Below are 27,449 nucleotides of genomic sequence, written 5' to 3'. Positions count from 1 at the left end.
AGGTGCTAACGCCCCTAGCAGAGGGCTATCATGGAAAGATGTGGAGTTATCATCTCTGAGCTAGAACCAAATTCTTGGAGACTTTGGTGATTAGAAGACAAACTTTGCTTGGACTCTGTATTGAAGGGGAAAGCCAATGTGGACAGCAGATTTCCAAGACAATATGATTTTGGCAATGTGCACTGTTTCGCAGATGGACTGTTACATTTTGTTCTTTTTGGAACATATTTAGTATGCATGACTTCCTTTCTTAAGTAATGAATTCTGATAATCATGCCACAAATTTCTGTGGGTCACAGTAGCAGGTATGGCTGCATTTCCTTCTTTGGATCAACCACTGACAAAAGTGGGTATGTTTTTGCCATTGTGATTATTTGAGAGCAGTTAGCACCATGGGGCTCAACACAGTAAGGCTGAAGATTAATTTGACAGTTGTGACAGCACGAGTCTTGCAGATCAAAAAAAGTTTGCCATGGAAAGTCTTCTTCCCCCTTCTGCTAGATGGTGGGGGTGATTTGGGAGCCCTACTTCTCTATTTTAACCTGTCTGTATTTTAGTTGTGCTGTTGTATCATCACAACCCCAGGAGCTCACCCCACTCTCAAGACGCAAAGTTCTTGCAGAGAGGGTCAAGGCTGCAAGCTTGCTCTAAAATCTGCTCAAACAGTGAAGCTCGTTCAGTTATTTATAACCCTCAGGGCTCCACTTTACAATTATACAAAGATTGGATGTCTATTTTTTATGGGAATAATTGCAGGCCAGGACTAAACATCCGAGCTCAGTAACATGGTGTCAGTTCCAAGATTACTTGGAACAGAGCATTTTCTCCAAACTTCTCCCCCACTCCTTATTTGGACACTGAGAAATAATTTCCTCAGTAGTAGATTTTTACTCCGTGAAATCACATGTTTTCTCAAAACTTTTTTTCTCAAGATAATTACATTTGATAAGAAAAGGGGAGAAATAACAATGCCACATTCCTAAAGTGCAGACTGAAGCCAAATTCAAACTACTGCTGTGTGGGGTCAGTGTTTTTGTCCAAGGACAACTGACCCTGCTGAGCTTGGGCACAATCCAAGACCAACTCCCTAAACACCTGTTCAATTGCATATTTCAGTGTCTGAGGACTGGTTGTTGATTGCTGAATTAATTTTGTAGCTGCATCCCGTATACATTATATTATTGGTTGATGGGTAGATGAGGATTAGAGTGTTTTTTCACACAGATGGTCACCCTGGAAGTGGATACTAAATAGTGTGAGGCGTCAATCTGTAATCCTGCTCCTTCTGCCTGGTATGAGTATTGCTCAACATGTGTCACAGGTTCTAGATCTCCTGCCAGCTATCTGAGCTGTTCCTTAGCTAGCACACTTTGGATATTACTCAAAGATGATGATAAACAGCTAAACTGTGAAAGGACTTTACTCTTTCAGCACAGTCCTAGTCCTGCTTTTTTGACTGAGATTTATAGGACAGCCATGGAGGTAAGTGAGTAGTAAGGGAACAAAAGGGGTAGAAGCCTCTTCCTCCTCTGCTCAGAACAGACCTGTGCATGGTTTGTACACCTGGCAGCATCTGCATGACCACAGCTCCTCATTCCTACCTCATCCCACAACTCCCTGTTGGTACAAGATCACATGTGGCCGTGGGCTGTGCAGACTGTTCCTGGTGTCCCATGAAAGCTTTTGCACAAATGTACAGTCTGCTTGTTAACTCTGTTATCAGAAAGACCACAAACTACTGATTTCAGTTAAAGGCTTTGCTTAAACATGGAAACTCCATGGGCTGGAGCATAACTGTACACTCTGGATTCATGATTTGCTGTTGCACAACTTATGAAATCCATGGTCAGTGCATGTGATTTGGGAATCTCAGTTATTTCCCCACCTCACTTATACTATTCCAAGTAGCTGTGGTATAGCAGAATGAGAGTGACCCAAGTACCCTGGTGGTGTAGGGTAGAGATGTGTTAGAATCCTACTGATGACACTGAATCTGGTGAATTAGAAGGTACCAGGCAGCTGCTGCTCTGCATGGTTTCATCTGCATCAACAGGAAACACATTTTTCAGCTGAATAAATGGAGAATTACTGTTGTACTATCCTTTTCTCTAGCTTATTGGTTCTGTGTGATCATATGCTACACTGAGATCTGCTGGTAGGGTGGTGAGAGCAGCCAGTGAGCACTGAGAATACTCCCAGATGCTGGGAGGTTATGTAAGCCACACTTTCTATTGCAATGTAAATGAAAAAGATGTGCAATCAGAGCCAGGAAATGCACACTAAGAAATTAAAACATACTTCTAGCAAAAGGTCCTTACAGCCCTCCCTCTGCTTCATGATATGAAACAGTCTCTAGAGAAGTCTCTAGAGAAGGTGTTTAAAATTTCCCAGTAGAAACTATTAAAAGTTGAACTATTAACATTGAAAACATGAATTTTCTATGGCTGAATTTTATATTTTCTCTGCAATTCTATGGGCTATGTTAAAAAGACTCTGTAAGAAGGAATATTTTTAAAATATTGCCATTTAAATCACTATTTATAAAGCTTTTAAACATGTCTGTGAAATCCTATTGGCTTCTTCTCCAGCAAATTCTTTCAAAGTCTTTTCTGTTAGGGTACAGAGCATGAGGGAAGTAAAAGAAGAGAACTGCTATTCCCACTTTCGCTCCCCAGGGAGCTTTGAGAAATCACTAGCACAAATAGTCCAGCCAGCTGGTTTAGCCAATTGGTGGTCAGTTTACATTTCCTCTAATAAGTGAACTTCTTGACCGTACATTTTAACTGAGTCATTAAGAGCTCCTTTTCCAAGTGTTTTGGCAGGCTAACAAGGTCTGAGACTCTGAATAGACCACAATAACTAGTAAAGAGAAGAACAGCACTACTTTTAATACAACAGAAGAAATCAATCCAAATGGATCCAGAAATTAAAGCCGCAATGAAAATAAAGGGATGCAAATATCCACCTGAAGGATATAATAGAAACTTTTATTGGAAGGGCTGCTTCTTCCATTAAAATGCCACTTTGGATATACGACATAACAAAAGCTTTAACCATTGCTCAAGCATGTTATGCAAACAAATGTGGGAGTGAAGTATTGGAGACCTGAAAATACAAGAGACATCCTAGATGTGCCATATGTACATACCCCTAGAGAGGATTCATTGCAGATGCTCTAGTCATTGTCACAGGATACCTTGAAATCTGTAATATACATGAAAAAGAAAGGACTCCATGCATGAATATAAAAAAGGGAACTCGATTATGGGGAATTGGAATAGCAATATGTGTTTCACCATTAATCACTCTCTCACAAAGCTCCAGCAATCATCATCAGCATCTCATTCAAGAATATACTGGATTTCAAAGCTTGGCTAGAGCATGCAAGAAGGCTACAGGTAGGAGGTGCTATGGCTGTATACTGCCTCGTGTCACTTGAACTGCACAAGTCAAACACACATGCAATGGAGGCTACAGTGCTCTGTCTTCCTCCAGGAGTCTAAGACCTTAATCCACAAACTCAGCTGATATACAACCAAGGAAAAGACCCTGGCAGCACCAACATGCAAGATGTGCCTGGACAATGGGGCAGTTTTCTATTTGCTTTAGGGGTTACGTAAAGTTGACCAGTTATACATGACTGAACACACTCATCACTGGTCTGCCCGGGTGCAGGCACATGTTCTTTACTCAGTGTGATTTAGAAGTCCTTAGGAAGGGAGAACTTCAGATCTCTGCCCATGGCAACAATCCTTGCCAGCTGCTCTAGGAGCTGTCGTGATTGAATACGAAGACAGTGTTATGCTTGGCACTTAAGGCATTGGGGAGCTTATCAGGGGAGAGAATTGTTTTTCATATTTCATCTCAGTTTCAAATCAGTCCATGTGTCAGCATGCTTTATAACAATCTCAAAAGCACCATAAAGCCAATGTAATTCTTGTATAAATGTTAGGGCCTTTTGGGCTTTTTTGTAAGCAAAGAATGGGTAATGGACAAGAGCCAGTGGAGAAGAAAAATCTTTGAGAATTATACTCTGCAACTACTAGCTTTCAGGCTCAGACAGCTGTGTCCTCATTGCTGTTAATAGCAAAGAGCTATGCATGTTGGGCAACATTCCTCTTTGAGTGTATACATAGCAAGCCATCTATTTATTTATTTCTGTGGTGGTGATCATTGGAAAATGCTTATAATTGCTGCTCAAATAACTGGCTTTAACTCAGATTTGGCGTTCACTGTTTTATAATGACTGAGCCACATTTGCTTGCAATGTTCCAAAAATTGCCGCCGGCCAACTGGGTTGCAAATCTTCCTGGATAAATGAAAACTGTGTGGATATGGGAGGTTTACTTTATTCCAATTGGCATGTGATGTGGATGTCTACTGGCAATTCTCCTGTTCTTCTTACTCTCATTTCATGTCTCCCTGGAAAAAGAGGTGTTTAATCTCAAAGGGCTTCCCCCCACCACTCTGCTTTCAACCACATCCAGTTACCTTTTATGCATAAATTAAGACAAAAACTTTCAAGATTTGTGAACTCCTGAGATAACAAGCCCTCAGAGCAAATATGCTGAGCCTTTTGGGGCAGAAAGTTGTATTTTGTTTAGCCTCAAGAACTACCAGTTTTGAGCAGGACCATGGCAGGTTCTGGATGGTTATGAAGCTTCCAGGCAGGACAAGGTACTTTCAGCCTCATACAGCAAATTTCTAATACAAGGTGCCTAACTTCCGTGCAGGACTTCTGGCTCCTGCCCATCAATCAATAAATCAATCGAGATAAGGGCAGATCTTCTTCCCCTGTACTGACCCTGGTGTAAAACAGGATGTATTGATCTGGATGGTGTTGGCTGAACCTGCACTCTGTGAAACTCAAGAACCACTTCACTGCAAAGCTGGGAATAAAATCCTTCACTTTTGATCATTGCTTCTACTTCACTATATCAGCTTCCATCCAAAGATGGTGCTAAACCTCAAAATCTCTGTGACAAAGAGAATATCACTTTCATTTTATGGGAGTCTAAATAAATGAAATAAATGAAAAGATAAATTAAAGGCTAGAACCGGTGTCAGCCACAGGCCCCCTGCACTTCAGGGACTGCAGTCTCAGTACCATTGCATGAGGCATGTTAGAGCTGACATCTGGAAGCCATCTGGCCCAAGCCTCTGCTCAAAGCAGGGCTATTCAGTCAGGTTGCTCAGGGCCTTCTCCAGCTGAGGTCTGAAATTCTCCAAGGATACACAAACTTTAGTTAGCCACAAACTTTATGAACCTCTGTTCCAGTGTTTACCGGTTTGAACTTAAACAGGGGAAGTTTAGATTGGATATAAGGTGGAAGTTCTTTACTGTTAGGGTGGTGAGGCACTGGAATGGGTTGCCCAGAGAGGTTGTGAATGCTCCATCCCTGGCAGTGTTCAAGGCCAGGTTGGACAGAGCCTTGGGTGTCATCGTTTAGTGTGAGGTGTCCCTGCCCATGGCAGGGGGGTTGGAACTTTATGATCTTAAGGTCCTTTCCAACCCTAACTATTCTATGATTCTATGATTCTGTGTTTGACCGCCTTCACAGTGATAGCATTTTTTCTTATATCTAACAACAATTTCTCATGTTGCAAGTTTAGTTCATTCCTGTTCACATGCACTTCTGAGAAGAGTCTGGCTTTTACTTCTCTATGTACTCAGACAGCTGAGGAGACAGAAATCAATACAATTTCCTCACCAGCCTTACCTTCTTAAGACAGAGAAAACCTGCTTCTCTCAGCCTGTCCTTGTATGTTATGTGCTCCCACCCTGTAACTACCATAGTAGTCCTGTCCTGGATACCCCTCAGGATGCCCATGTTTTTCGATACCAGAGAACCAGTATGACTGGGAGAATTGGGTGCCCATGAAAGCAACAGGAGTCTGGGAATCTGCTGCATACTGAACTCCCTCCTGGAGGTAACTAAGAGAAAATATTTAGAACACTTGCACGTACATATTAATTGTAAACCTTGTATCAGTGCAGTTCATCACCGTGGCAATGTTTGGTGAATCTCTGCTTAATTTACTAGAAACTCTTGAGATGGGAGAACTATTTCACAGGATGATGTAGAAACACAGCTAGAACCAGGACTGCCCTACTCACACATACAGGTCTGCATGGTTTTGTCCCCAAAGCTCCAAGTTAAGTCTAGCTTCTTTGCGCCAGAATTCAGGAATTGCTGAGTAGTGCTAAAGGTTGAACATGTGGCCAGTCATACCACCAATGTCACAGGCAGTCCCACCACATCTCACAGTGGCCATGAAAGCTCAAAAAGACACACACTCACGTTGAGCATTCCTATGACAAACGGTTCAATACCAAGTTGCCTGGCCCAAAAAAAAATATGTTTAGGTAATTAAAAAAAAAAAAAAAATCATAGAGAAATAAACAGAAAAGGCGATGTTCCCAACCAGCAGGAACATTTCACATCTGTGGTTATTCCTGGAGCAAACTCCTGCTCTTACTGTCCAGAAGGCGCATCCCAGTGAATTTTCCATCATGTGGGCCTGCTGTAGTGAATAACTAAATTACATTTTTACTTTATTATAGTACTTCCCTTTATTAGCCTCTATTACTAGGGCTCTGGTCATATTCAGTCATGCAAGAGAGCAGGCATAGTTCAGAAGGCACAATTTCCAGCACAGAAGCATGCCTTGCAAATCTTTAGCATGACTAGCATTTTACCATTTGTAGTCTTTCTAATCATCTCTAATCATATACTGCAGAAAATGATTGATTCTGCATTTCCTGTCCTCCCCAGGACAGAGGGAATGAATAACAGATGGATCGTGTTTCCAAGAAGGTTTCATGTCCCAAGCTTCTAGATGTCAGCTTGGCATTTGGGTGGAGAAGAACATGGTGGTATTTTGTATCTATCTTGTAGCAGAACACATCTCTTATCAGCTTCAGAATGTGCATAGCCTGTTGGGCCATTAATGGATATACTGCAAACTGCCAGCTGCTGATTGCATTTAGAGATATCCTCCAGTCTTTGTAGGGCACATCTATGCCACAAGACTGTCAGCTGAAATCTACACTCAGGTTTGCAAAATCGCCTGTGGAATATGAAGATAAAATTTTCACTGTTTTCAATGAAGATCATAAGCAGTCTTGGAAGTCTTATTTGAAACCCTGTACAAAAGTCTTATTCTTTTACGCCACTTTTCAACTATGTCTAGTAAAACCCCTTGAAAATGTCAATGAACCAAATGTCATGTTGCAAACAGAAAAAAAAAAAAAAGGGATAAAATCACTGATTTCACTGAGAATTTTGTCCCAAAATGCAGTGTACTACCTGAATAACATAACACAGGTTTTACAAAACTGTACCTTCAAATAGCACTGATTTAGTGGGGAAGAATACCTCCTTTCTAAAACCAGCATGCTACCTGATTTTGGGATGACTGCATGAAACCAAATGATAGCTGTCAGCGCACAGTCCTGGGCTATTCCATCAGTCCGCTATTTCATCAGCTCCACTTTTGATTAAAATCATTTCAACCTGCTTCTGAATTAAAGCTCCAGATGCATTGCTTAATGCTTTGCTGGCAACAAGTGTTGCATATATTGCTACAGTCTACCATTGAAATATATGAGTATGATCCAAGGCTGCTCCAGCCTATGCCTAGTTTGGGATTCCCCACAGGGGTTACTATAGCTGAAAATTAGAAGCATGTTATAGCTTTCAGACCACATGTCCTCCCCCTGGGCCAATTCCTGCTCCGGGAGCAAGGAGTGGTAGTCTGGCAAACTGACTCTGCACTACTCTGAGATTCCTCTTTCAGAAAGGGGATGTCTGGCTACCCATTTAAGCTATCTCAGCTTTGCATTGCTCCACCATAGTGATAATAACTGTTATTTAATGGGTGGCAGCTCTTAACCATGCTATGAACTTTTCTCTGCAGCATTAGATAAAACAATCAGTTTTCTTTTGTGCCTCTGTGCACAGTGGAAGCTGGAAATACATCAAAGGACTTGAAAATACAGCAACTTATAGATCTTGATAACATTTATCTCACCCCCAACTTGTGCAAGGCTCTTTCTTGTTAACAATTGCTTTAGGCATTTTTTAAATGCTCCTGCTGATATATTTTCTACTATTCCTCCATTGCAACATGCCTACTGTATTCTTTTATAACCTGATACACTGCAATGTCATAAAGGGTTTTACTGTGTTCAGTTGGGCCGGCGATGTGTAACTCCCATTCATCTTCTGGTAGCTTTATTTTCTTTGAAAAATTCTCTCATCTCATTGAAATACTAAAATGGGAAGCCAGTCAATTAGCAGATGAAGGCGCCAGAGCATGGTAAACACCACACAACATCAGGCAGCTCTTCTCTTTCTGCGTGGCGGCTCCATCATGGGTCCCATGTCTCAGGGACAAGACAAAGGAGCAATGCCAGCACATTACCTCTGCCTATAGAGTCTGGCAAAACATACGGACCATCTGGCTGATTTATATTGTCAAAGCAGCCAATTCATATTTTCTATATATTTTGGCTTAGCATCTTGATTGTGACATATAGCCATGGCAAATTTCAGGCTGGAACCAAGTGAAAAGAAACAAAGCTGACCCAAAAAATATAAGGGAGAGGCCAAGAAAAACGGTGACTTTAAAGTTATTGAGAACACTGCCATCTCTAGGCACTGTTGAGTGCTGCAAATACATGCAAATAGTAACACAGGCCCAGGCAGAGTGCTGGTGCTATGAAGGGCATTGAAAATAAATAAGCCTTTCAGGTGAAGAGAAACACTCTGTCTACCACATACTGAACTCTGCGTGTTATGCCACAGGGAGGTAGAGAAGGTGTCACTCATACAACCAGAGTCCCTGAGGGTCCCAGAAGAAAGTTACACACGGACTGTCATCCACAACAGAAACAGACATCCATAGGAAAATGAGAGAAGAAGCCACAGAGCCAGTATGTTGCAGAAGGGTGCTCATGAAGTCAGTCAATCTTCCAGCACCAGTAAGTGACTTAATTTTCTTTCGAGCCCTGTAATTGTCTAGTTGGCAGGACTGCCTTGCATGACAGCTATCCCATAAAGGAAAGCTCACGAAATCCACTCCAGAGCAGACAGAGCTAATAGGTACATAGTGACTTTAACTGATCTGGCACTGCTGAAATCCCTGGAAGTAAGACATAATAAAGGCAAGGCAGCCACAAAGCCCCATATGTCAAACTGCTGTTAGCAGTGAGTCTAAAGCATCATTCTGAGATTAAGAGCAGGGGTGAGAGTCCTGGCCTGGCCAGCACATGCCTGCAGATATGGCAAGCTGGGCATGATTACTGCTCCTCTGAAGTGAGTCAGATGTAACCTCCTGCCAACTAGCTCTTGGTGACAGCTGAAGTCTGTGTATTATTTGGCTCAGAGCCCATCACCCAATAACCTCCAATTCAGAGACCAAGCTTAACTGAGGCCATTAAACCAACCAAAACCTAGAGTATCAATTAACCCTCTTTCACTTGCATACCGTTTCCCTCTGCAGTCTACAAAACACAAGAGAGATGGAATTCCTGGCTTCTTGCCGCCTTGTCTACCAAAGTGTCACACAACTGCATGAAGAGGGAAAACTGAAACACACCATGAAACAGAGAGATCACAGTCCAGAGAGATTTTAACCTTCCTTTGTCTGGAGGTGGCCTGCACATCTAGCAAGACATGGATGTTGTCTTTTCTTTGATTATGCCCTATCGCTGCATACAAACCAGTTGTGCTTTGTAACGTGACACATTCTCTTTCAGTTGTTCCCCTCCATATGCCACTCTGCTTCCCTCCTGGCTCCCAGCCTCAATACAGAAGAAACCAGAAAACTTTTAATCACCACTAATAAGCAGGTGAAGACATTTCCAGACAGAATTGGTTTAGCTCAAGTTAAAGTTGAAAGTATAATCAAACATTCCCCAGGTAGCCACAGGTTCTAATTATAAAGTGATCTCCTGACCAGCTGCCTATTTGTCCCTCACAATGTCTAGGAAATTCTTATCAGGGTATCAGGAGACGAGCAGGAGGAAAATATGGTAACAATCTCCCTGACCATAAGCTACTTACGCTCAGTGGCTTAGGCTCAAGACAGATTAATTTAAACCTAATAAATCCACTGCAAGAACTTCTGCTCTCAGATCCTAAAATCTTCACTAAAATCAATGGGGTCCATAATGAGAGGTCTAAGAGATTTTGGTATCTAATTGACTATGTAGCTACCTACCCAGGATGACTGTTGTTCAGTCAAGTTCAGTTGTGGCTATACTCTAGTTCTGTTCATTTTCCCATTTCACATCATCACACATAAATACAGTCAGTCAGTGATGCTTGAAAGGCACTGACATGCAGAATGATGGACTTGAACTTAGGAGACTGCTAGTTTTCATTCCAGTACAGATATGCCAGTTTTCTTCATAACATGCCAGCCTTCTTGGCTTGCATGTTGTATTTCTTGGTTTTCTTTTACTCATGCCTTTGTGAGCAGTAGAAACTTTACAAATAAGCGAAGCATTGCCTGTATTTTAACCACCAAACCCTACTCCTCCCACAGTGCACTTAGCAAGGAATGAAAGAAGGAATAATTCAAGCCACACAAGGCTCAGTTTGTCTTGCTACAGACAGATACATACAGCAACCTTTCCTATCAAGCCAACTCCCCCTCCACAAATGGATTTACTTCAGTGGAAAGCAGCATTTCCACCCTCATTCTGCTTGGTAAATTCTGCTAGGGGAGGATATGTTTATCAATGGACCCTACTGTAGGGACTGAATCTTGCCTTTCCTCAGGCCTGGCCCATCCTCTGTGCTGTGCAATGGTTTCCTGAGGGAGTAAGGAACTCTGAATATTTTCAGATGTACAGTTTTACCTGTTAATATTTTATGGTCAATTAATGATTACCTTTATGAAGGCTTGTGAATAGATAAGACCATCAGATCAGAAACACTGAGCCTGGACCCAGAAGAGTTATGTTTGTCTGGAGCTTTACAATGCGGGTTTATTCAATGGTACAGGGCTATGTTAAATATGCCTGTACTCTATGATGATAATGATCCTTCTTCCATTAGTCACCTGGCATATAATCTTCTCTCTTAATGTACACAGGTTGTATTTTTCATGTATTTCTTTTATCTGACTTGTGTAGTCTCATTACATTAGATAACCAAGGGTCAACCGTCTTGAACTGTGCTAAAACAGGAAATGAGCACAGTATAAGTAGATGGTGACTGAAAAACTTTAGGATCAAATAATCATTTAAAGCTTTTGTAACACAAGTATTCCTGAAGTAGATGGGAGATACTGATTAAATTCTGTGGCTACCCCTCTCCTCTGATCTAAGGAGAAACATAGACAAAAGTACCCAGTAATTTCCAATCATTTTAGTGCGCTAGGAAAGTAAATAAGTTCTGCATGTCTCACTTTGAGCTTCACTGTTGTAGGCTTGTTAAACTGGGCCTTTTTTCTCCTGTTTATATATTTTCACATGATTCTCATCAGGGATTTATCTCAGCACCTATCACCTACTCATGAAATTACACATGGTACAATCCTGAAAATTTATTACTATTTCAGTTTACACAGAAAGACCTGAAGAGCCAAAATACCCAGCACATTTATCTATTACAAAGTCAAAAGCTGACTGCAAAATCCTCCAACCCAAGCCTTAGCCACCAACTACAGCTTCTTCTCGAAATGCTTCAGAAGCAACTTTCCTGTTGCTATGGCAGCATGAGGTCTGAATTTATATTTCCCCATACAAAACCCAAAAGGAAAACCGTCTTATAAATAAAGGCTACATATCATGGTCCTTAATTTAAAAGGGAGTTGTTATCCATTACATATCCTTTCAGGACAGTGCACTCAACCCCTTTCAGAACCTATTCTCATGCAATCTTTCTTTTTTTGTTTTTCCTAGTTAATTTGGACATGATGGCAGTGCTGCCCTAACATGGACCATGCATAGCCTTCAGGAACTGGCCCTCTGGAATAGCAGAAGAGATTGTATCACAGACCAAAAGGTCACAGAGCTGAATCAAATGGGGTTTAAAAAGGCAATGCAGGAATGGGTTACATTTGCTTCTCCTTTACACAGCCCCTTCCAGGGCATAATCTCCCTGCTGCATTTCCCTCTTTTTCTTTCTCCTGTTTCTATATGCCCAGAAAGGTTACTAGAAAAGTCACTGTTAAGAGGCAACCTGACTTAGTAGCTAAGCCATTGGATAAGGAATTCCATGCTCTACCCCTGCCACAAGACCTGGGCACCTCATTTCAGTTCCCTTTATCTCCATTTCCCTCCCCTCTCCCAAGACACACACACATCTGGTTCTTTCATTTTGCCTGAAAACTCATCTAGGCATAGGCTGCTCTTAATGAGGTTGTGCACAGGGCAGGTCAGTATAATTGCACACTTGGATGTGGGTTTTAGGTATGCTTGCAATATAAAAGATAATGATCTAAAACCCATCTGTGCAAAGGTAACATTTTGAAGGAAGGAGTTTTGCTCCATGAATGTAGGAATGGGGACCTGTAGGTAGGGAATGTAGGAGGTCCTGGCAGTCTTTGGGAAGTGAGGAAAGCTGAAGCAATGACTGCTCCACAGATGAGGCAACTGCTCCACAGATGAAGACTTGAAGAACAATTCTCTCTTGGAAAAAACATCTTTCCATTTCCCTCTGGTTTTGTGCTTCTTCCTTTCAGCTTTTGTTTTTTAAATAATGATGCCCTTTTTTTTTCTTTCTTTCTTTCTTTCTTTCTTTTTTTTTGCAATTAAGTCCTCTGGCCTCCTCCCTTCCTTCTGTCTCTAGGTCATACTCATCTTGCCTTATGCTTGTATCTTTCCAGTCTTGTTTAAAACATCTTCATCGCTGACACGGACAGTGGGATTGAGTGCGCCCTCAGCAAGTTTGCTGATGACACCAAGCTGTGTGGTTCAGTTAATATACTGGAGGGAAGGTATGCCATTCAGAGGGACCTTGACACACTTGTGAGGTGAGCAGATGCCAACATCATGAAGTTCAACAAAGAGAAGTGCCAGGTCCTACACCTGGGGACTCCTTGGCACAGGGCAATCCCAGGCACAGCTACAGGTTGGGCAGAGAAGAGATTCAGAGCAGCCCTGTGGAGAAGGACTTGGGGGTGCTGGTCGATGAGAAAATGAACATGAGCCGGCAGTGTGCGCTCGCAGCCCAGAAAGCCAACCGTATCCTGGGCTGCATCAAAAGGAGTGTGACCAGCAGGTCAAAGGAGGTGATCCTGCCCCTCTACTCTGCTCTCGTGAGACCTCACCTGGAGTATTGTGTGCAGTTCTGGTGTCCTCAACATAAAAAGGACATGGAACTGTTGGAACAAGTCCAGAGGAGGGCCACGAGGATGATCAGGGGACTGTAGCACCTCCTGTATGAAGACAGGCTGAGGAAGTTGGGGCTGTTCAGCCTGGAGAAGAGAAGGCTGCGTGGGGACCTAATAGCAGCCTTCCAGTACCTGAAGGGGGGCTATAGGGATGCTGGGGAGGGACTGTAGTGACAGGACAAGGGGTAACGGGTTAAAACTTAAACAGGGGAAGTTTAGATTGGATGTAAGGAGGAAATTCTTTCCTGTTAGGGTGGTGAGGCACTGGAATCGGTTGCCCAGGGGCGTTGTGAGTGCTCCATCCCTGGCAGTGTTCAAGGCCAGGTTGGATGAAGCCTTGGGTGGGATGGTTTAGTGTGAGGTGTCCCTGCCTATGGCAGGGGGGTTGGAACTAGATGATCTTGAGGTCCTTTCCAACCCTAACTATTCTATGATTCTATGATTCTATGATCTACTTCTCTGCAGCAGTCTGAGAGAAGACTGCAGCCTGCTTTCTCCAATCCCTCCATTCAACTCTCTTAGATGCCTCCCCACCTCAATCAACTCCTCACATTGTACAAGCGCATTAATAGGAGAGAAAGTGGAAATAGGAGCCCACCCATTACAGTTCTTTCCACAATGCACAGAAGGATCTGTGTTTGAGGCATGTTTTAAAAATCATTGTAAAACAGGAAACAGCAAGGTGGAGTGAAGGGAAATTGGAAAGAGCTCTCAGCTTATGAATGTATAATGCAAGAACATGGGCCTTCACTCCACTTTAATCCTGCCAACAGTTACTAGACTGAGTTCCTTGAACAAAAAGTCATTATTATGACTAACCATTCTGTATTTATAGAGACGCAGCATTAGAAGACAAACAGTTCATGCAGTGCTCTTGTGCTAGATGTTCTTTGCCTTTTCCTGTGTATGGTCTTTTATTCCAGTGTAAACTGTGTTATAAATCATTCCCAACCTGTGATGTTGAAAACACAATACATTTATACATACAAAATACAAAGTATTCAGCAACTCCAGAGGTAAAAATGCCTTGTAGCAGGAATTAAACCCACAGAAGACTTAAAAAGTAATTATTAAAATATTCCTCTAGCAATGAATGACTACAGCTACTTTGGCACCATGCAGAGGACACTGGAATGGGCAAAGTTCTCACTGACAGGTGTCACTTGCGCCAGGAAAGGTTTTGTATTCACACGGGACAAGATCTGGAGATAAAGGAGTGGTGAACATGATGGCGAACCTTCCAGGGCAGAAAGGATGAGGCAAAAAAGCTTGAAAGGGAGAAGAATGGCTTAAATGTCTTTTTCTTTTTTGCCGTGTTGGAAATACCAGCCCAAGAGGGGGAATGTTATGTGAACCACCAGGGATGCGCATTCCTCTAAGAGCCAGCGAATGTGGGCAGGCCAGATGGCAGGCTGTGACAGAGCAACCCTCTCACAGCCTTCCTACCTGTAACAAAGGGGGGATAAAAACTAAAGAAAACAAAACAAAAAAGAGAAACGAAACTCACACACACACACACACACACACACACACACATGTGAAAAACCCAAACACAAACAACAGAAAAGAGCCTGTTAAATCTCACAGCTTTCAGATTAACTTTTAATCCTGTTTCACTTTGGAAGCCTCTTGAACAAGCTCAGCTCTTCAGAGCTGAGGCTGCAAATCTCTCAGGGAAGGTTCCTGTGTTTAATAAGCTGTTTTGACTGGAATGCAAAGAAAAAGTAAAGATTTCTGTTGGCCTAGCAATAGAAGATGTAGCCCAGACCTATAATATAACCCCATATCTGACTAGACAAAAATGTGTGCTCTGTTAAAAACTGGTGATTTCTCAGAAACATTGGCATTCGAATAGCTTTGGTTCCCCTGGAGTCAATAGCAAAAAGTGTCATCATCTCTGATGGAAATAGCTGTGACTGATCTTATTTGGAAAGAAGGTGCTGGAAGGCAGGTGCCAGAACACCACGTAACAAGCCTGTAAGTTATATAGTGGCTCAGCTACTGGGCAAAATAGCTTCCAGTTTACTCTTTTCAACCATTCCACCACAAATTAACTCTCAAAGTGCTTCATATCCTAAGAGCTTGTGAATTCTGACAAGCGGGGAAGCACAGAGCAGCTGAAATATCATTAACATGAGCAATGCTTATAATCAGTTTATAATAGGATAGACCAATCATTCATGTGATTCAGACTTTCTTGAATGACCTGGGCAAAAGTTTGGCTACTCCTGAGGATGCTGTCAAGGCTCCCTGCTGTCTTATCTCCAGGACTTCAGGAGCGAAAGAGCACAACACCCTGTTAACTGCAACAGAAGTTCTGGAAACAGGGGATCAGGCCTTTCTACCATCACTGCAGTGAGATACCTCCCTTCATGTCCACACTTTCCAGCCTAGTGCACACAGATACAAAAATAAGTCCTACACCAAGACGCGTCTCTCGAGGATTTCACTGAATGAAAGATTAAATCTAACCCCAGCAGAGACCCCTTCCCTCTGACAGGTCTTTTTTTCCTTTAAGTTTTGTTTTTCTTCCTTTAACACAAATATGATCCATCATCTGCCCAAATTCAAACCTGATGCAGACTTTCTAAAACCGCTCCCAGCTAACTGCGGCACTCAAACAGCAGCCTGTCTTTTCCCATCTATTCTCGTTAATGTCTCTATTCACCAGACTTTCCTTTACAATTAAATTCCCGTATTTGAAAGTTAAAGCAACAGAAGTGAACAGCCATGACTGAAGAAAGCATTAGACATCACATTTCTGTCAGCATGAATAGGAACACGTATTCCTTTGCAGGCTGGCAGGTCCACTGTCAAAGTTCCCCAAATCCACCTGTTTTGATTAGCATGGCTTGCATGTGACATGCCAGAGACAACAGAGGGGTTTCATTTCCACTTTGATTTCAGCACTTCTTTTCCACTAACTGCCTCATTTCCTGATTCATCTACATCAAAATTGGCAAAATGAAAACACTCCCAGAAATGTACAAACCAGTAGATATTCTTTCCTGTTAGGGTGGTGAGACACTGCAATGGGTTGCCCAGGGAGGTTGTGAGTGCTCCATCCCTGGCAGTGTTCAAGGCCAGGTTGGTTGAAGCCTTGGGTGGGATGGCTTAGTGTGAGGTGTCCCTGCCTATGGCAGGGGGGTTGGAACTAGGTGATCTTGAGGTCCTTTCCAACCCTAACTTTTCTATGATTCTATGATTCTATGACATAAGCAAGGTTGATCAATTTGCTAAGATGAGAAGGACTACTTCAATTTTCAAATGACTGAATAGTATACATGCTTATTTTAACAGCAAACCTACCAGTTATCACAGGACTTCAAAACTCCTCATAAAAAATCCTCAGATTGGTTTGGGGTTTTTTCTTTGTATTGTTTTAGGTTGTTTGTTGCTTCATTTTTATTTTTTTTTTTTTTCCAGTAGGTATTACTACTAGTGCTGGTTAGAAAATACTTTTTTCCTACCTTGAAATGTAATGAAGGCAATGATTCAAATACAGAAAAATGCCCTGAAGTCTGTGAATTTAAATCTAGACTCTTACAGCTCCCATGAAGCATCATGGTGTCTTCACTAGAAAGCAAAGTACATCATCTGAAACCAAGTCCTGCCAGAAATTTCAAACAATAGGGCAGAATCAGCCCAAAAGACAAGTCAGTTTTAGCTCTTGCATTGTTCTGCAGCAGCATTCAATAAAGAAGTGTTCTGAGTTAAATGCAGTTCTTAGTCTAAAGACAGTCAACGTTCTCTACTGAAAGCTTGTATCTTCTGTGTTTTGGGCTATTTTATTGTCAAAGAGCAGTCCTGTTTCAAAACAGATTTTGATAAAAGCCTTCAGACAATTAGCTACAAGAGATAACAGATGAAAAACCTTTACCATTAGGACAACTGAAACACAGAAGTGGCGGTTGTGGCTATAGGTTCACTTTGTGGTAGACCTGTGGGCTATATCTCTAGCACTTACCCTGAGCAGCCACCAGTGATCACTGATCCTGAGCTCTTGATTTCAGATTTGGCATCAAAATAAATATTTTGGCCAGTGGAATTCATTTTGTTTGGTTAAGAATATTTCTGTCTGTTCCTTCATAACATGACATTATCAAATGAAGCAAACCAAAGGAATATAATCTAAATCTTCCTTAAATCTGAGTAACACAGAAGCAGCTTATATTAAAGTTAAACATAGTATAAAATGGAGTAAGTGGAATCAGAATCCAGCAAAAGATGCAAAAGTAGAAAAACTACTAACACAAGAAATTTTTCATAGGCTTATTTGGTTTTTTTATTCAAGAATGGGGAACACGAATGTGCTAAGACAAAGTCAGTGCTCTGCTGGGGCAGTGATCCTTTCCCCTTGTGTTGTTTGGTGCAGTACCTCCAACAGGGAGTTCCAGTCTCAGCTGAAGTCTATAGTCGTTAAGGCAATGGTAGTGCTAACAGTTGTGCTAATAGTTGTTTCTAGATAAGAAACATATGTGCTCCAAGGGGCTTATAGTCTCAGCAAAGAATGTAAAGCATGAGAGGACCACTCTCATTTATACCATTTAAAGGAGGAAGACTGAGGTTGAGACATCTGAACTATCACATATGGCCAACAACTGAATCAAGGTTTTCTCAGTCCCCATCTAACACTTTAAATGGACAGCCACCTTCTCTTTAAGGGCAGAATCATAAGAATAAAAGGCATGCCTTTGATGCACTGACAAATCCCCTGCCATCAATTGGTTGTTTATCTCATAAAAACATTACTTCTGTCATGAAAGTGGGTTTCCTGATTAAATAATAAGACTGATTAAGTAATAAAATCTTATCTTGGCTTGCAAGATAAGATGTGATGACTATATGAACTATATGCTTGTAATGACTATATGAAACATACAGCTCCTTTAAAAAAAGTGTAGCTGAACTTCAAAACACTGGGCTTGAGTGATTCAATTACTAAAGGACAATTGTTTCTGCAATGTCAGACAAGCTTTAATATAAGTAAAAGTATAGAACAAAGATTTCCACTACTTACCAGCACACTGATTGTTTTCATCCAACTGGTAACCAAATCGACAGATCAGAGGTCTTGTAACAGTAGGGTAGTTAGGAACAGGGCCTGGTGCTGGGGGCGGTGGATAAATATTTGAATAAGGGTTCAGATATGGTGATCGATACACTGGGTTTGTTCGGGGTACACATAAATAGCCACCATTCTGGTTGACACACACCATATCTCCTCTGCAGGCCTCAGGAATAGTTCGACATTCATCAATATCTGGAATCAAATCGCAAAAGTGAAATAAGCGATTGCTTCTTCATAGGACCTATCAAAAAATAGTTAACATTTTTCTCAAGACTACTAAAAAATTTGATACTCTCTTTGAATGGAAAAGCTAATCCTTCCTTGTGGAGCCTCACTTTGAAGTCAGATCATACTAAACCAGGAAACACCCCATATATTCAACATACCCTATATTCCACTTGCTTTACTTTACTAGTAGAGGGGAGAAGGAGAGAGGAAATGCTGCTTTGTTATTCTGTATATGTTCCGTTCAAGCACTGATTTACACATGACTACAGCATGCTACCGCCTGTTCCTGCTAAAGGGTCTGTCCAAACCACAACATGCAGATCAGGATTTCAAACACTGGTGGTTTGGTTTGCCTAGCTGTGAAACTTGGATTCTGATTTGGAAGGCCTGAACTCCCTCCCACAGAAGTTAGGGATGTTCAGATGTGGCGACATGGTGCAGACCTACTTCTTGCTATGACTGAGATCATCGCTGAGTTAAATTTAGAAAGATAGAGATGGTTTAGCCAAACTGAGCATTTGCCTGGTTCTTGGGGCACAGAAGCAGTAGGCTGCTATGACAGGGCGAGCAGTCTTTTTCTGTTTTTTTCCTTATTGCTTGAGTGACTTTAATGCATGCAGAAGATGCTGCCCTGAAAACTGAATGCCACTGATAAAAAGATGTCATCGGGCAAAGTGTGTTTCCTTGTATTGCCTCAACAATTTACTTGGAGTTTCAACACTGAGAATTGGTAGACTCTGAGCCACCAAGTGGAGGCTTCCAAGAAAGCCAGTAAATACTGAGTTTGAAGGAGAAAGAGAAGAGTGAATGACCCTTGTCACTGGGCAACTAGAGTGAGCTCTCATCAAAATGCAGCACAGTTATTTGAGAATCACTGACAGCTGATTAGTATCTCAGCAATGTTGCTATATACTTGTGCTATGTAAACACATACATATTTTTATATATACATATATATATTTATATATACAGATATACAAACACACATATTTGTCACACAGCAAGAGCTTTCAACTAAAATGTACTAGCAGCAGCACAATGTAAACTCAATAAATTCAGGATTTCTGAACTCCGTTTAAATGTATTGATTTAATTAAAGTCCTACCTAAGCATTGCCCAGAGGCACGGTCCAGGTCAAACCCATTAGTGCATTGTTGCTAAAATAAGAAAACAAAGGACAGTCAGTGACCGTAAAATGAGAGAGTTGCAGAATCAAATGCTCATGTGGAGTACTATGTTTAGCACAACTGTCCAGCACTTTTCAGTACACCAAAATGAAGACCCTTCCCCAAAGGCCAACCAGCAAGGCGTGAACCTGAGGTCTCAGAACATATGCCAGCCCCTTAACAGTTACAACAAAATAATAAAATAAAACTAAGGCTTTTCATTTACACCAAACCTTTTGATTTTGAGAGGATAAATCTTTAGATGGCACATATTCTAGGCATGCAAGGTTACTGGAAGCTTTGCTCCTTCCTATCCTGTGGTGCTGGTCTTTATCAGGGCTGAAACCTTGAGTATTCAGCACCTCATCAATGGCCATCAGCATTCCTAAACCAATCAATCAGTCCTAGTGAAGATTGTATCAAAGCCCATTAAAACGATTCCCTGCTCTCCCTAGGTTTTGACTGTGTCTCCAGCTACACAGCAACCAGCCAAGCAGTTGACACAAGCACAGGAACCTGACAGTTAATAGGTTATACTAAGGAATGTAAGCATGAGATATCCAAAAACAGGGAACCACTGAAGTGACCAGGGGATGGAGTGTGTTCAAGATTCTTCCTTTTTTTTTGTAGCTGCTAAATGATAAAACCACTCAGTTTTAGACTTTGTGGAAGAAATCAGTGGAAGAGTAAAGTACTTGGTTCATGTTTAGAAGAGCTGTAGGTGGGAGACAAGGGGTTAGAGGGATAAGTCAGTGGAAGCAGGTCACTGCAGGAGCTAGGGAGGGACCATGAAGTGAAACACATGGCACTGCCTGGAGTGCACCTGCCACTTGCACATATGAATACACAAACCCACTGTTAGAAGTGTCAAACAAGTATGAAGGAATTCAGTCCTCATTTATTTTGGCATTCTGAAATGTTTTGGTATCACGTAGTGGAAAGCCGAGATATCTGATGGGAGAATGTATAATCAGCCTCATGTTTTAAAGAATGTACGTAATCTACCTTTTGTTCTCTTTTCTGTGCTGTGGCGCATACACTACACCTAGGTTAGCAGGAAAAGTTAAGGTAATTTTAACACAACTATTTTCTTTTGGAAAGTAAGTGATGATTTAGAAGCACTGAAACTGCTGTAGAACTGGTTTCAACAACTTTCTAAAACTTTATTCTAGAAAAGAATCCAATACTGTCAAAATGACTGGTTTCAGTATCTTCAGAAAGAAGTCATTGATACGATTTTGGTTTCAAGTTGCTTTCTGCTTAGACTTCAAAAAATCAATTTATGGTACAGGATATTTTTATGAAAATCACAATGGAAACAACATTTTTCAGATTATAAAAACAAACCCTGAAAGACATCTCAAAAATTCTCCAGGGGTATGAAAAGCATTTCCCATACAGACATGTTCACAAAAGTATCCATAAGCATGCCATGTGCAGGAAATTTTCAATGTAATAGGAAAGAAAAACCAACTACATTTCAGAGACTTTTGGCAAAGGTATTTAGCAACACAGCTCTTGACACTAAGTATATCTGGATTATCAACTAGGAATCCAAATTTAACGTGCCTTTGGGAACTCTTTTTCCTGATTTAAAGTCCACATGGAACCCAAGAACACGAAGAACTAATCCTTCTGCTATTTCAGGAACTGGACTGCTTTACTTCCATCCACCCTCAAAAGTCCTGCCTCTTGAACAAAAATGGTATCAGGCATAAATTAAAATGAAAGCTAGGATACAGTCATTCAGGATCACAGTCCAAAAGTAAACAGTCTTAAAACAAGATCCTGCTATACAGAAAATGCCTATTTATATGAATAAGTTTTCCAAGAGTGGATGTTCCCACCACAGAACTGAGCTGTCCCTGGTCTCATGGGATGGCTTTTCTCATTTCCTTTCCCAGAAGCATTCAGGTAACAGGCAGAATCAGATTTTCAGTGAGTTACAGGTTTCTACAGGGATATCTTGCTGAGCTGGCAATGCTGAGTCAATAAGCTTAGTCCCTGTTCAACTCCAGAATATCGCTGGCTCCAAGTTCTCCCCTCTAAACCCTTAGACCACACAGCTTCCTTTTCATGTAAACCCCAGACCACAGAGCTTCCTATTCACCTGCTAGCCAGTTAAGTCTCATGCCATACAGCACTTCAGTACAAAACAGTACATAGATCTCTGTGTATACCTCTCACCTGTGCTTTTCCAGGTCTTGAAAGGCAGATGGCCAGTGTGAAAGCAGTCAGTATCCTGTAATGTGCATAGAAAATAGGCTGAAAACCTTCTAATATCCAGGCTCATTACATAGAATTAAATACACATGGGCAAATTAATTTCTAGTGACATTTCAGTATATTCCACAGCATTTTGCTAACGTAAATTTGGCCTCAAGAGAGGAGTAATACAACTGTGGGCCACGCTCAGATCTCAGAGTTACTAATATACTATGGTTTTGTGCAACTAGGATCAAAATCAGATTGTACATGCCCATTAACTAACCTATATTTTTATGACACCCCATGCAGCAGCTGTTTAACTAACAGGTGTGCAATATTCAGTAGGCATTTTTGCCCCTCTCTGGCACATTTCTTTTGAGAATATAAAAGCTTTTCTTGCACATTATGCACATTGTACAGACGGGTAAACCAGAGCACAGGCCCTGCCTAAGCTCACAGTTGCAACGCACTGGCAAGACTGCAGACATGTCATGCAGGAGGTCCTGAATCCAAGCCAGTTGCTCTAACCGCTAAACCGCATTTCATCCCCAGGAGACTATATCTGAGATTAATCCATTTTCTTAGGGCCAGATTCTGTCCCTTTACTCAATCTTGAGCAATACATTGCTCTGTAAGCAGACAGACTCTGCCAGGTCATCAGCTACTAGAAGTTGCTATCTTCAGTGAAGCCTTCCACAGTTATATCATCTTAGCATCTAGTGGGACCTACTGGGTCTCCTCACTGCAACTGAAAGAAGAGGATCCCTTTCTAACAGAGCTCTGAGGCTATTTTTGGAACTCCTTACCTAGAGCATAAAAATTCTGGTCAACTAAGCTCTCAGCCCCAAGTATTTACCAGGAGACTGAAACCCACGAGAGGATAATAAGAAATTATTTTTTCTATGTACTATGGATTTCAGTGTTTTGCCACGGCCTCGTATAAAACTTCTTCTCAATACAATTAGACCCACATCTTGCTTATCTTGGATTCTAGTTCTGAATAGCAATTGTACACAATACGTTCCCACAAAACCAGCACAGGAAGCAAGGGATATTTTAGGTAGCCTTAGTTCTGCTACCCAAGCAAGCTGCCAACTTTCTCTCTTAGAGCTGTCTCTGATTTCCAGTGCAAACCGAGCTCTTGAACGAGACCTATAAATGCAACAGTCAAAACCACACACAAGCAGTGACCGACACATTTGAACAAATTTGTTTTAAATGAGAAGACAGGCACAAGCTCTGAAAAGTAAACATAAACCCTAAAATGGTTGTCCGTAGTGCTACGAAGACAGATTGTGCTTGCTGGCAGCTTTTGAGTGACAAGAAAAGGCAAATTCTGCACAGACTTTTCCTTGGAGTCAGATGGAAAGCATTCAAAGTACAACGTTACCCATTTAGGATTGCACTTCATTTACTGATTCCTCCAATCTTTTTGAAGAGATTTTAAAGCATGCACCATTACAAAGACTCTGTACTCACTTTGCATATAACAAGAACAGCACTAAGAGGAAATAAAACAGGTTTTAGCTGCATGTTAACACCTAGCAACTGGGCTACACTCTACTTTATTACAGAGCAGTGCACACTAACAAAATCCCCTATAAAACTAGTCAGACAAAACTTATACATTTCTAGACAGTCTTAGTTTCCATTGTTACAAGATAATATATTCTTTTATCTCGGTGGAGGGTGACCTTACTGCCTCATATGTGTTCTGCCTCCAACCATCACCTCAATTTGCTCATTACTTTAGATCTCAAATCCCCTCAAGAATTATTGAGACACGCACAGCACAACCTATCAACACTACATGCAGCTGGTCACAGTAGCTTGCCCAGCAGGCAAAATATTTTAAACTAGTAATTAAGTCCTGCAATAGTAACTAATTAGCTTCAAATCAATCACTGTAGCCAGTGGGATCGTTTGCTGCCACAATTCAGCACTCCCGCGGATGCCGGGGTTCCTAAAGCACAGGGTATAAGCACAGATTATGAAGAAACTTGTCAGAGACAGCACAGATTTAATAACAGACAGATTGTCTTTCACCACCTCTGACCACTGAGATCCCGTCTCTTTGCAAATGGCTTTAGCAAGTGGATTGGCATACCGAATCCCTGCCACAGCTATTTTCCACAAGTAGGTTTCCCTTCAGTAAGTAAAGAAGTTGCATGCATACCACTTACCTTTTTAATCCTTGCATGTCCAAAACCGTTAGGGAAAGGTGGAAAAAAAACAGAGTCTGTGCTGATGAATAACTAAAAAGTTTTCCCAAACATTACCCTCTGCTAGCACTTCAGTTCGTCAGTCATTTATAGTCCAAAGAATGAAATAGCAAGTAATGGAGAAGATCGGGAGCCGTCTGTACCTCCTCAGACACTGGAGAGAATACAGAGAAAGCACCTGGTTTTGCTTAGTTCTCTTCTGTAATTCAGCATTAAACCAATTGGAGGAGGAATGTTAAAAATGAACACTTCATTTTCTAAGTATGTTAAACAATGCAAATGGGGGCCTCAGCCTGGGACAGCTGGTTTAGATTACAAAGCTCACCAACTGGCTAGACTCCTCACAACAACCTCGAGGAGCCTGCCAGGATAAAACACTAACAGCTTGAAGGAAAGCCTCTCCCGCTGCAAACTTCACAGTTAAATGTGCCTCAGAGCAGAGAGCACCGTTATTGGACAGAAACCCTTATCAAGGGACTGGAGAAGGGAAGGGATTGTTTTCCTTGCTTTGAGAACAAAAAAAAAGTCAGGCTTTTTGGAGGCCCTCTAGCTGGTGTCTCGGACAATGAATATGCAACACTCGCTGCTTCGTGCCAATGGCATACTGATGAAAGGTCTGACCCTCTGGGAGGTGAACGACTTGAGTTCATGACGCTTGCAGCTACAGGAACTATACTGCTCGGGGATTATCTGGAAACAGGAATAAACAAATTAAAAGTTCAAAGGAAAACAAATGGTTTGTCTGCAAGCACTGACCCCATGCTTAAGGGAGCAGCTTGTAAAATGAAGTATTTCTCAGGAAAGACAAATCTTGCAGATCTCCAGTTAAAACTGCAGAGGAAGGAAATAAAGTACTTTTTCAGGTGGTTTACAGTGTTGCCACAAGCAGACCTTTAACATGTCAAGCAGAACACTTATGAGATGTGAGAGATAGGCAATCAGATGCTGCAAGGTCTGTGCTAGATCCAAAGATGAGCACTGAAACTGAATACAGACACAGACATTAAATGACTACTTCAAAATTCTGTTGAGCTCTCCATTTGAGGAAATCCTTTATTCCTAACGAACGTAAGATGCCCAGCAAGACAAAAATCTGTCATCCCTCTCTATAGCAGATTCAGAAACAGAATTGTTACGACAGGTATTCATAACACTGGCCTCTAAGCAGGGATACCCAGGTTAAGATACAAAGACTGGGCTGCTCCAGAGTTGCTGAGTCATATTGGTGCTAATGGGAAGTGCAACAGCTCTGCACCTCGTTAACTGCCTGCAACTGCCCAAATTACTTTTCCAAAATAACCGCATCAGACACAGTGCCATTTCTGCAGGTTTGCCTCTCAGTGGCTTCCTTGCAGCACCTACATTGCATGGAAAATTAAACACCCTCCTAGAATTACTCAAAGAGAACCAATACATTTGCAGATGAATAAAAATCAATTTAAAATAGATTTCCCCAGAGCTTAACAACAACTCACACAAGGGACTTCTGAAGAAGGTCACTGGGCATGTTGTGAGAGGAAAGTTTTGTCACGGGTCAGAAAGCAGGCAAGAAATACATAGCAAAGACTGGGCAAATTTTCATTGTGGCAAAAGCCTGACAGAGAGCGCTCTCATTACTCCCTAACTCCAGCGTTTCTCAATACACTCAGTGGTCTGGAGAGCTAACAAGCAGAAAAATAGCAGGGCTTGCTCTATATTAGGTGTGTGAAGATCGACTAAAACTATAGGAAACAGCTCTACAGGCAAACACATCCTCTGAGCATCCAATTGTGTAGATGAAGAGCTTGCTGCTCATACTTGTTGATATTTCACTTGTTGATCCATTGAACTTTTCTCACCATTACATAGAAAAATCATTGTACACATGCCAGAAACACTGCAAGAATGCAGTACCAGTTTGCTCCCAAAGAATTGCCTCAGACTAAAGATTTCTGATTCATCAGCCAACTGGCAGAGGTGTTCCAGCGCTGGAATCAGGAGCTGAATCCAGACCTGACCACCTAAGGGGCTCCCTTAAGAAAGAATACTATACAAATGTTTTGATTTTTCCTGTCTCCATCTGACAGCTGGGGTGAATAAAAATACAGAGTACAAGAAGCGTACCAAACCACAGCCTGGGTTAGTTTACAGTGTGGTGACTGGTTTCGTTCCTAAATAAAAAGATTTGATGTTATGGCAAAGTTGAATTTCTGCAGCACCTTTCTGCGGCTACCATCAGCCACTAAGTAAGGAGATACAGTCGCACCCTTCTCACAACTCTCTTTGACAGGAAGAGTTGCATAAAGGAAGAAGTCTGTGGTACATAAACCCCCTTTTGTTCACCCTATATAAACATAGACAAGTCAATATATCTTTCAGCACTGTGTTCTGACACCTTCACCATTTATGCTTAAAATGGTGGATAAACTTCACATCTAGCAGCACTCTCACTTCAGTGGTCTCAAATATCCCCCCCCATGTTATAAAATGTATTACTTCATTTAGATTACCTTGACTTTTTCTTTGTCTTCATGAGGAGGTCGGGAACAGACCCCTGTGTAAAAGGGGTAAAAGTAGCTATGTTCTTAACCGTTAGCTTTGTGCATAGCTAGGGTTGAAACTATGCCCTTAATTATGTTTAAGACTTGGATTTCAAAAATGGTGTAATACATAATCATAAGGAACACATAAACTATGTCATGTAACCTTAACTCTACCCTCCCTGGATGATACAACTGGGTGTATGAATTGCACTATGCTCCTGCAGATAATGCACAGTACTGGGTTAAAAGGGACCCTCAGCACTGGAGAACATAATCCAATGGCTTCTGAATGCTAAGACGAAAGCTCTATGTCGGTCAGGGGATTCAGTAAGGGTTAATTACACTCAGCACTCCAGAACAAAACAACTGTATCACAAAACCAAGTCCTCATATACTGACTTTCACAACACTTCATCTATGTTTTTTTTAGTTCTGATATTATACTTCTCCAGAGCTACGTTGTCAAACACCTTGGATGTTCTTGTCATTTTTTAAAGTTCACCCTTTCTGAACATTCTCAAGGACACTGTTAAACTGTGGGAACAGAGTGAAATCACACAGATCTGTATGGCAGTAGGGGTATAAGCCCAAAGTTTTTTGAGTGACAAGTCTTAGGCATCTTTTACACAGCCATACAGACTTGAATTCATTAAAGGAATTTGGCAATAACTGACTCTTTAAG

General features: G+C 41.5%; 1 protein-coding gene across 1 annotated transcript in view; it reads right to left on the bottom strand.

The window, feature by feature from the left end:
- Positions 1-24,651, bottom strand: part of FBLN5 (fibulin 5) — a 47,051-nt gene extending 22,400 nt beyond the window's left edge. The window contains exons 1-4 of the mRNA XM_065685662.1: positions 24,207-24,651; positions 22,003-22,057; positions 19,755-19,806; positions 18,371-18,613 (exon numbers count right to left, since the gene is read on the bottom strand). Of these exons, the coding sequence (XP_065541734.1) occupies positions 18,371-18,613; positions 19,755-19,806; positions 22,003-22,057; positions 24,207-24,223 (367 nt within the window). The 5' untranslated portion in view covers positions 24,224-24,651. The remainder of the gene's footprint in view (positions 1-18,370; positions 18,614-19,754; positions 19,807-22,002; positions 22,058-24,206) is intronic.
- Between the last annotated feature and the right edge of the window lie 2,798 nt (positions 24,652-27,449).

This window comes from Lathamus discolor, chromosome 6 (genome assembly GCF_037157495.1).
Source record: "Lathamus discolor isolate bLatDis1 chromosome 6, bLatDis1.hap1, whole genome shotgun sequence".
NCBI lineage: Eukaryota > Metazoa > Chordata > Aves > Psittaciformes > Psittacidae > Lathamus > Lathamus discolor.
The sequence above is the reverse complement of the archived record's forward strand: the minus strand, read 5'-3'. Positions and strand labels throughout refer to the sequence as shown.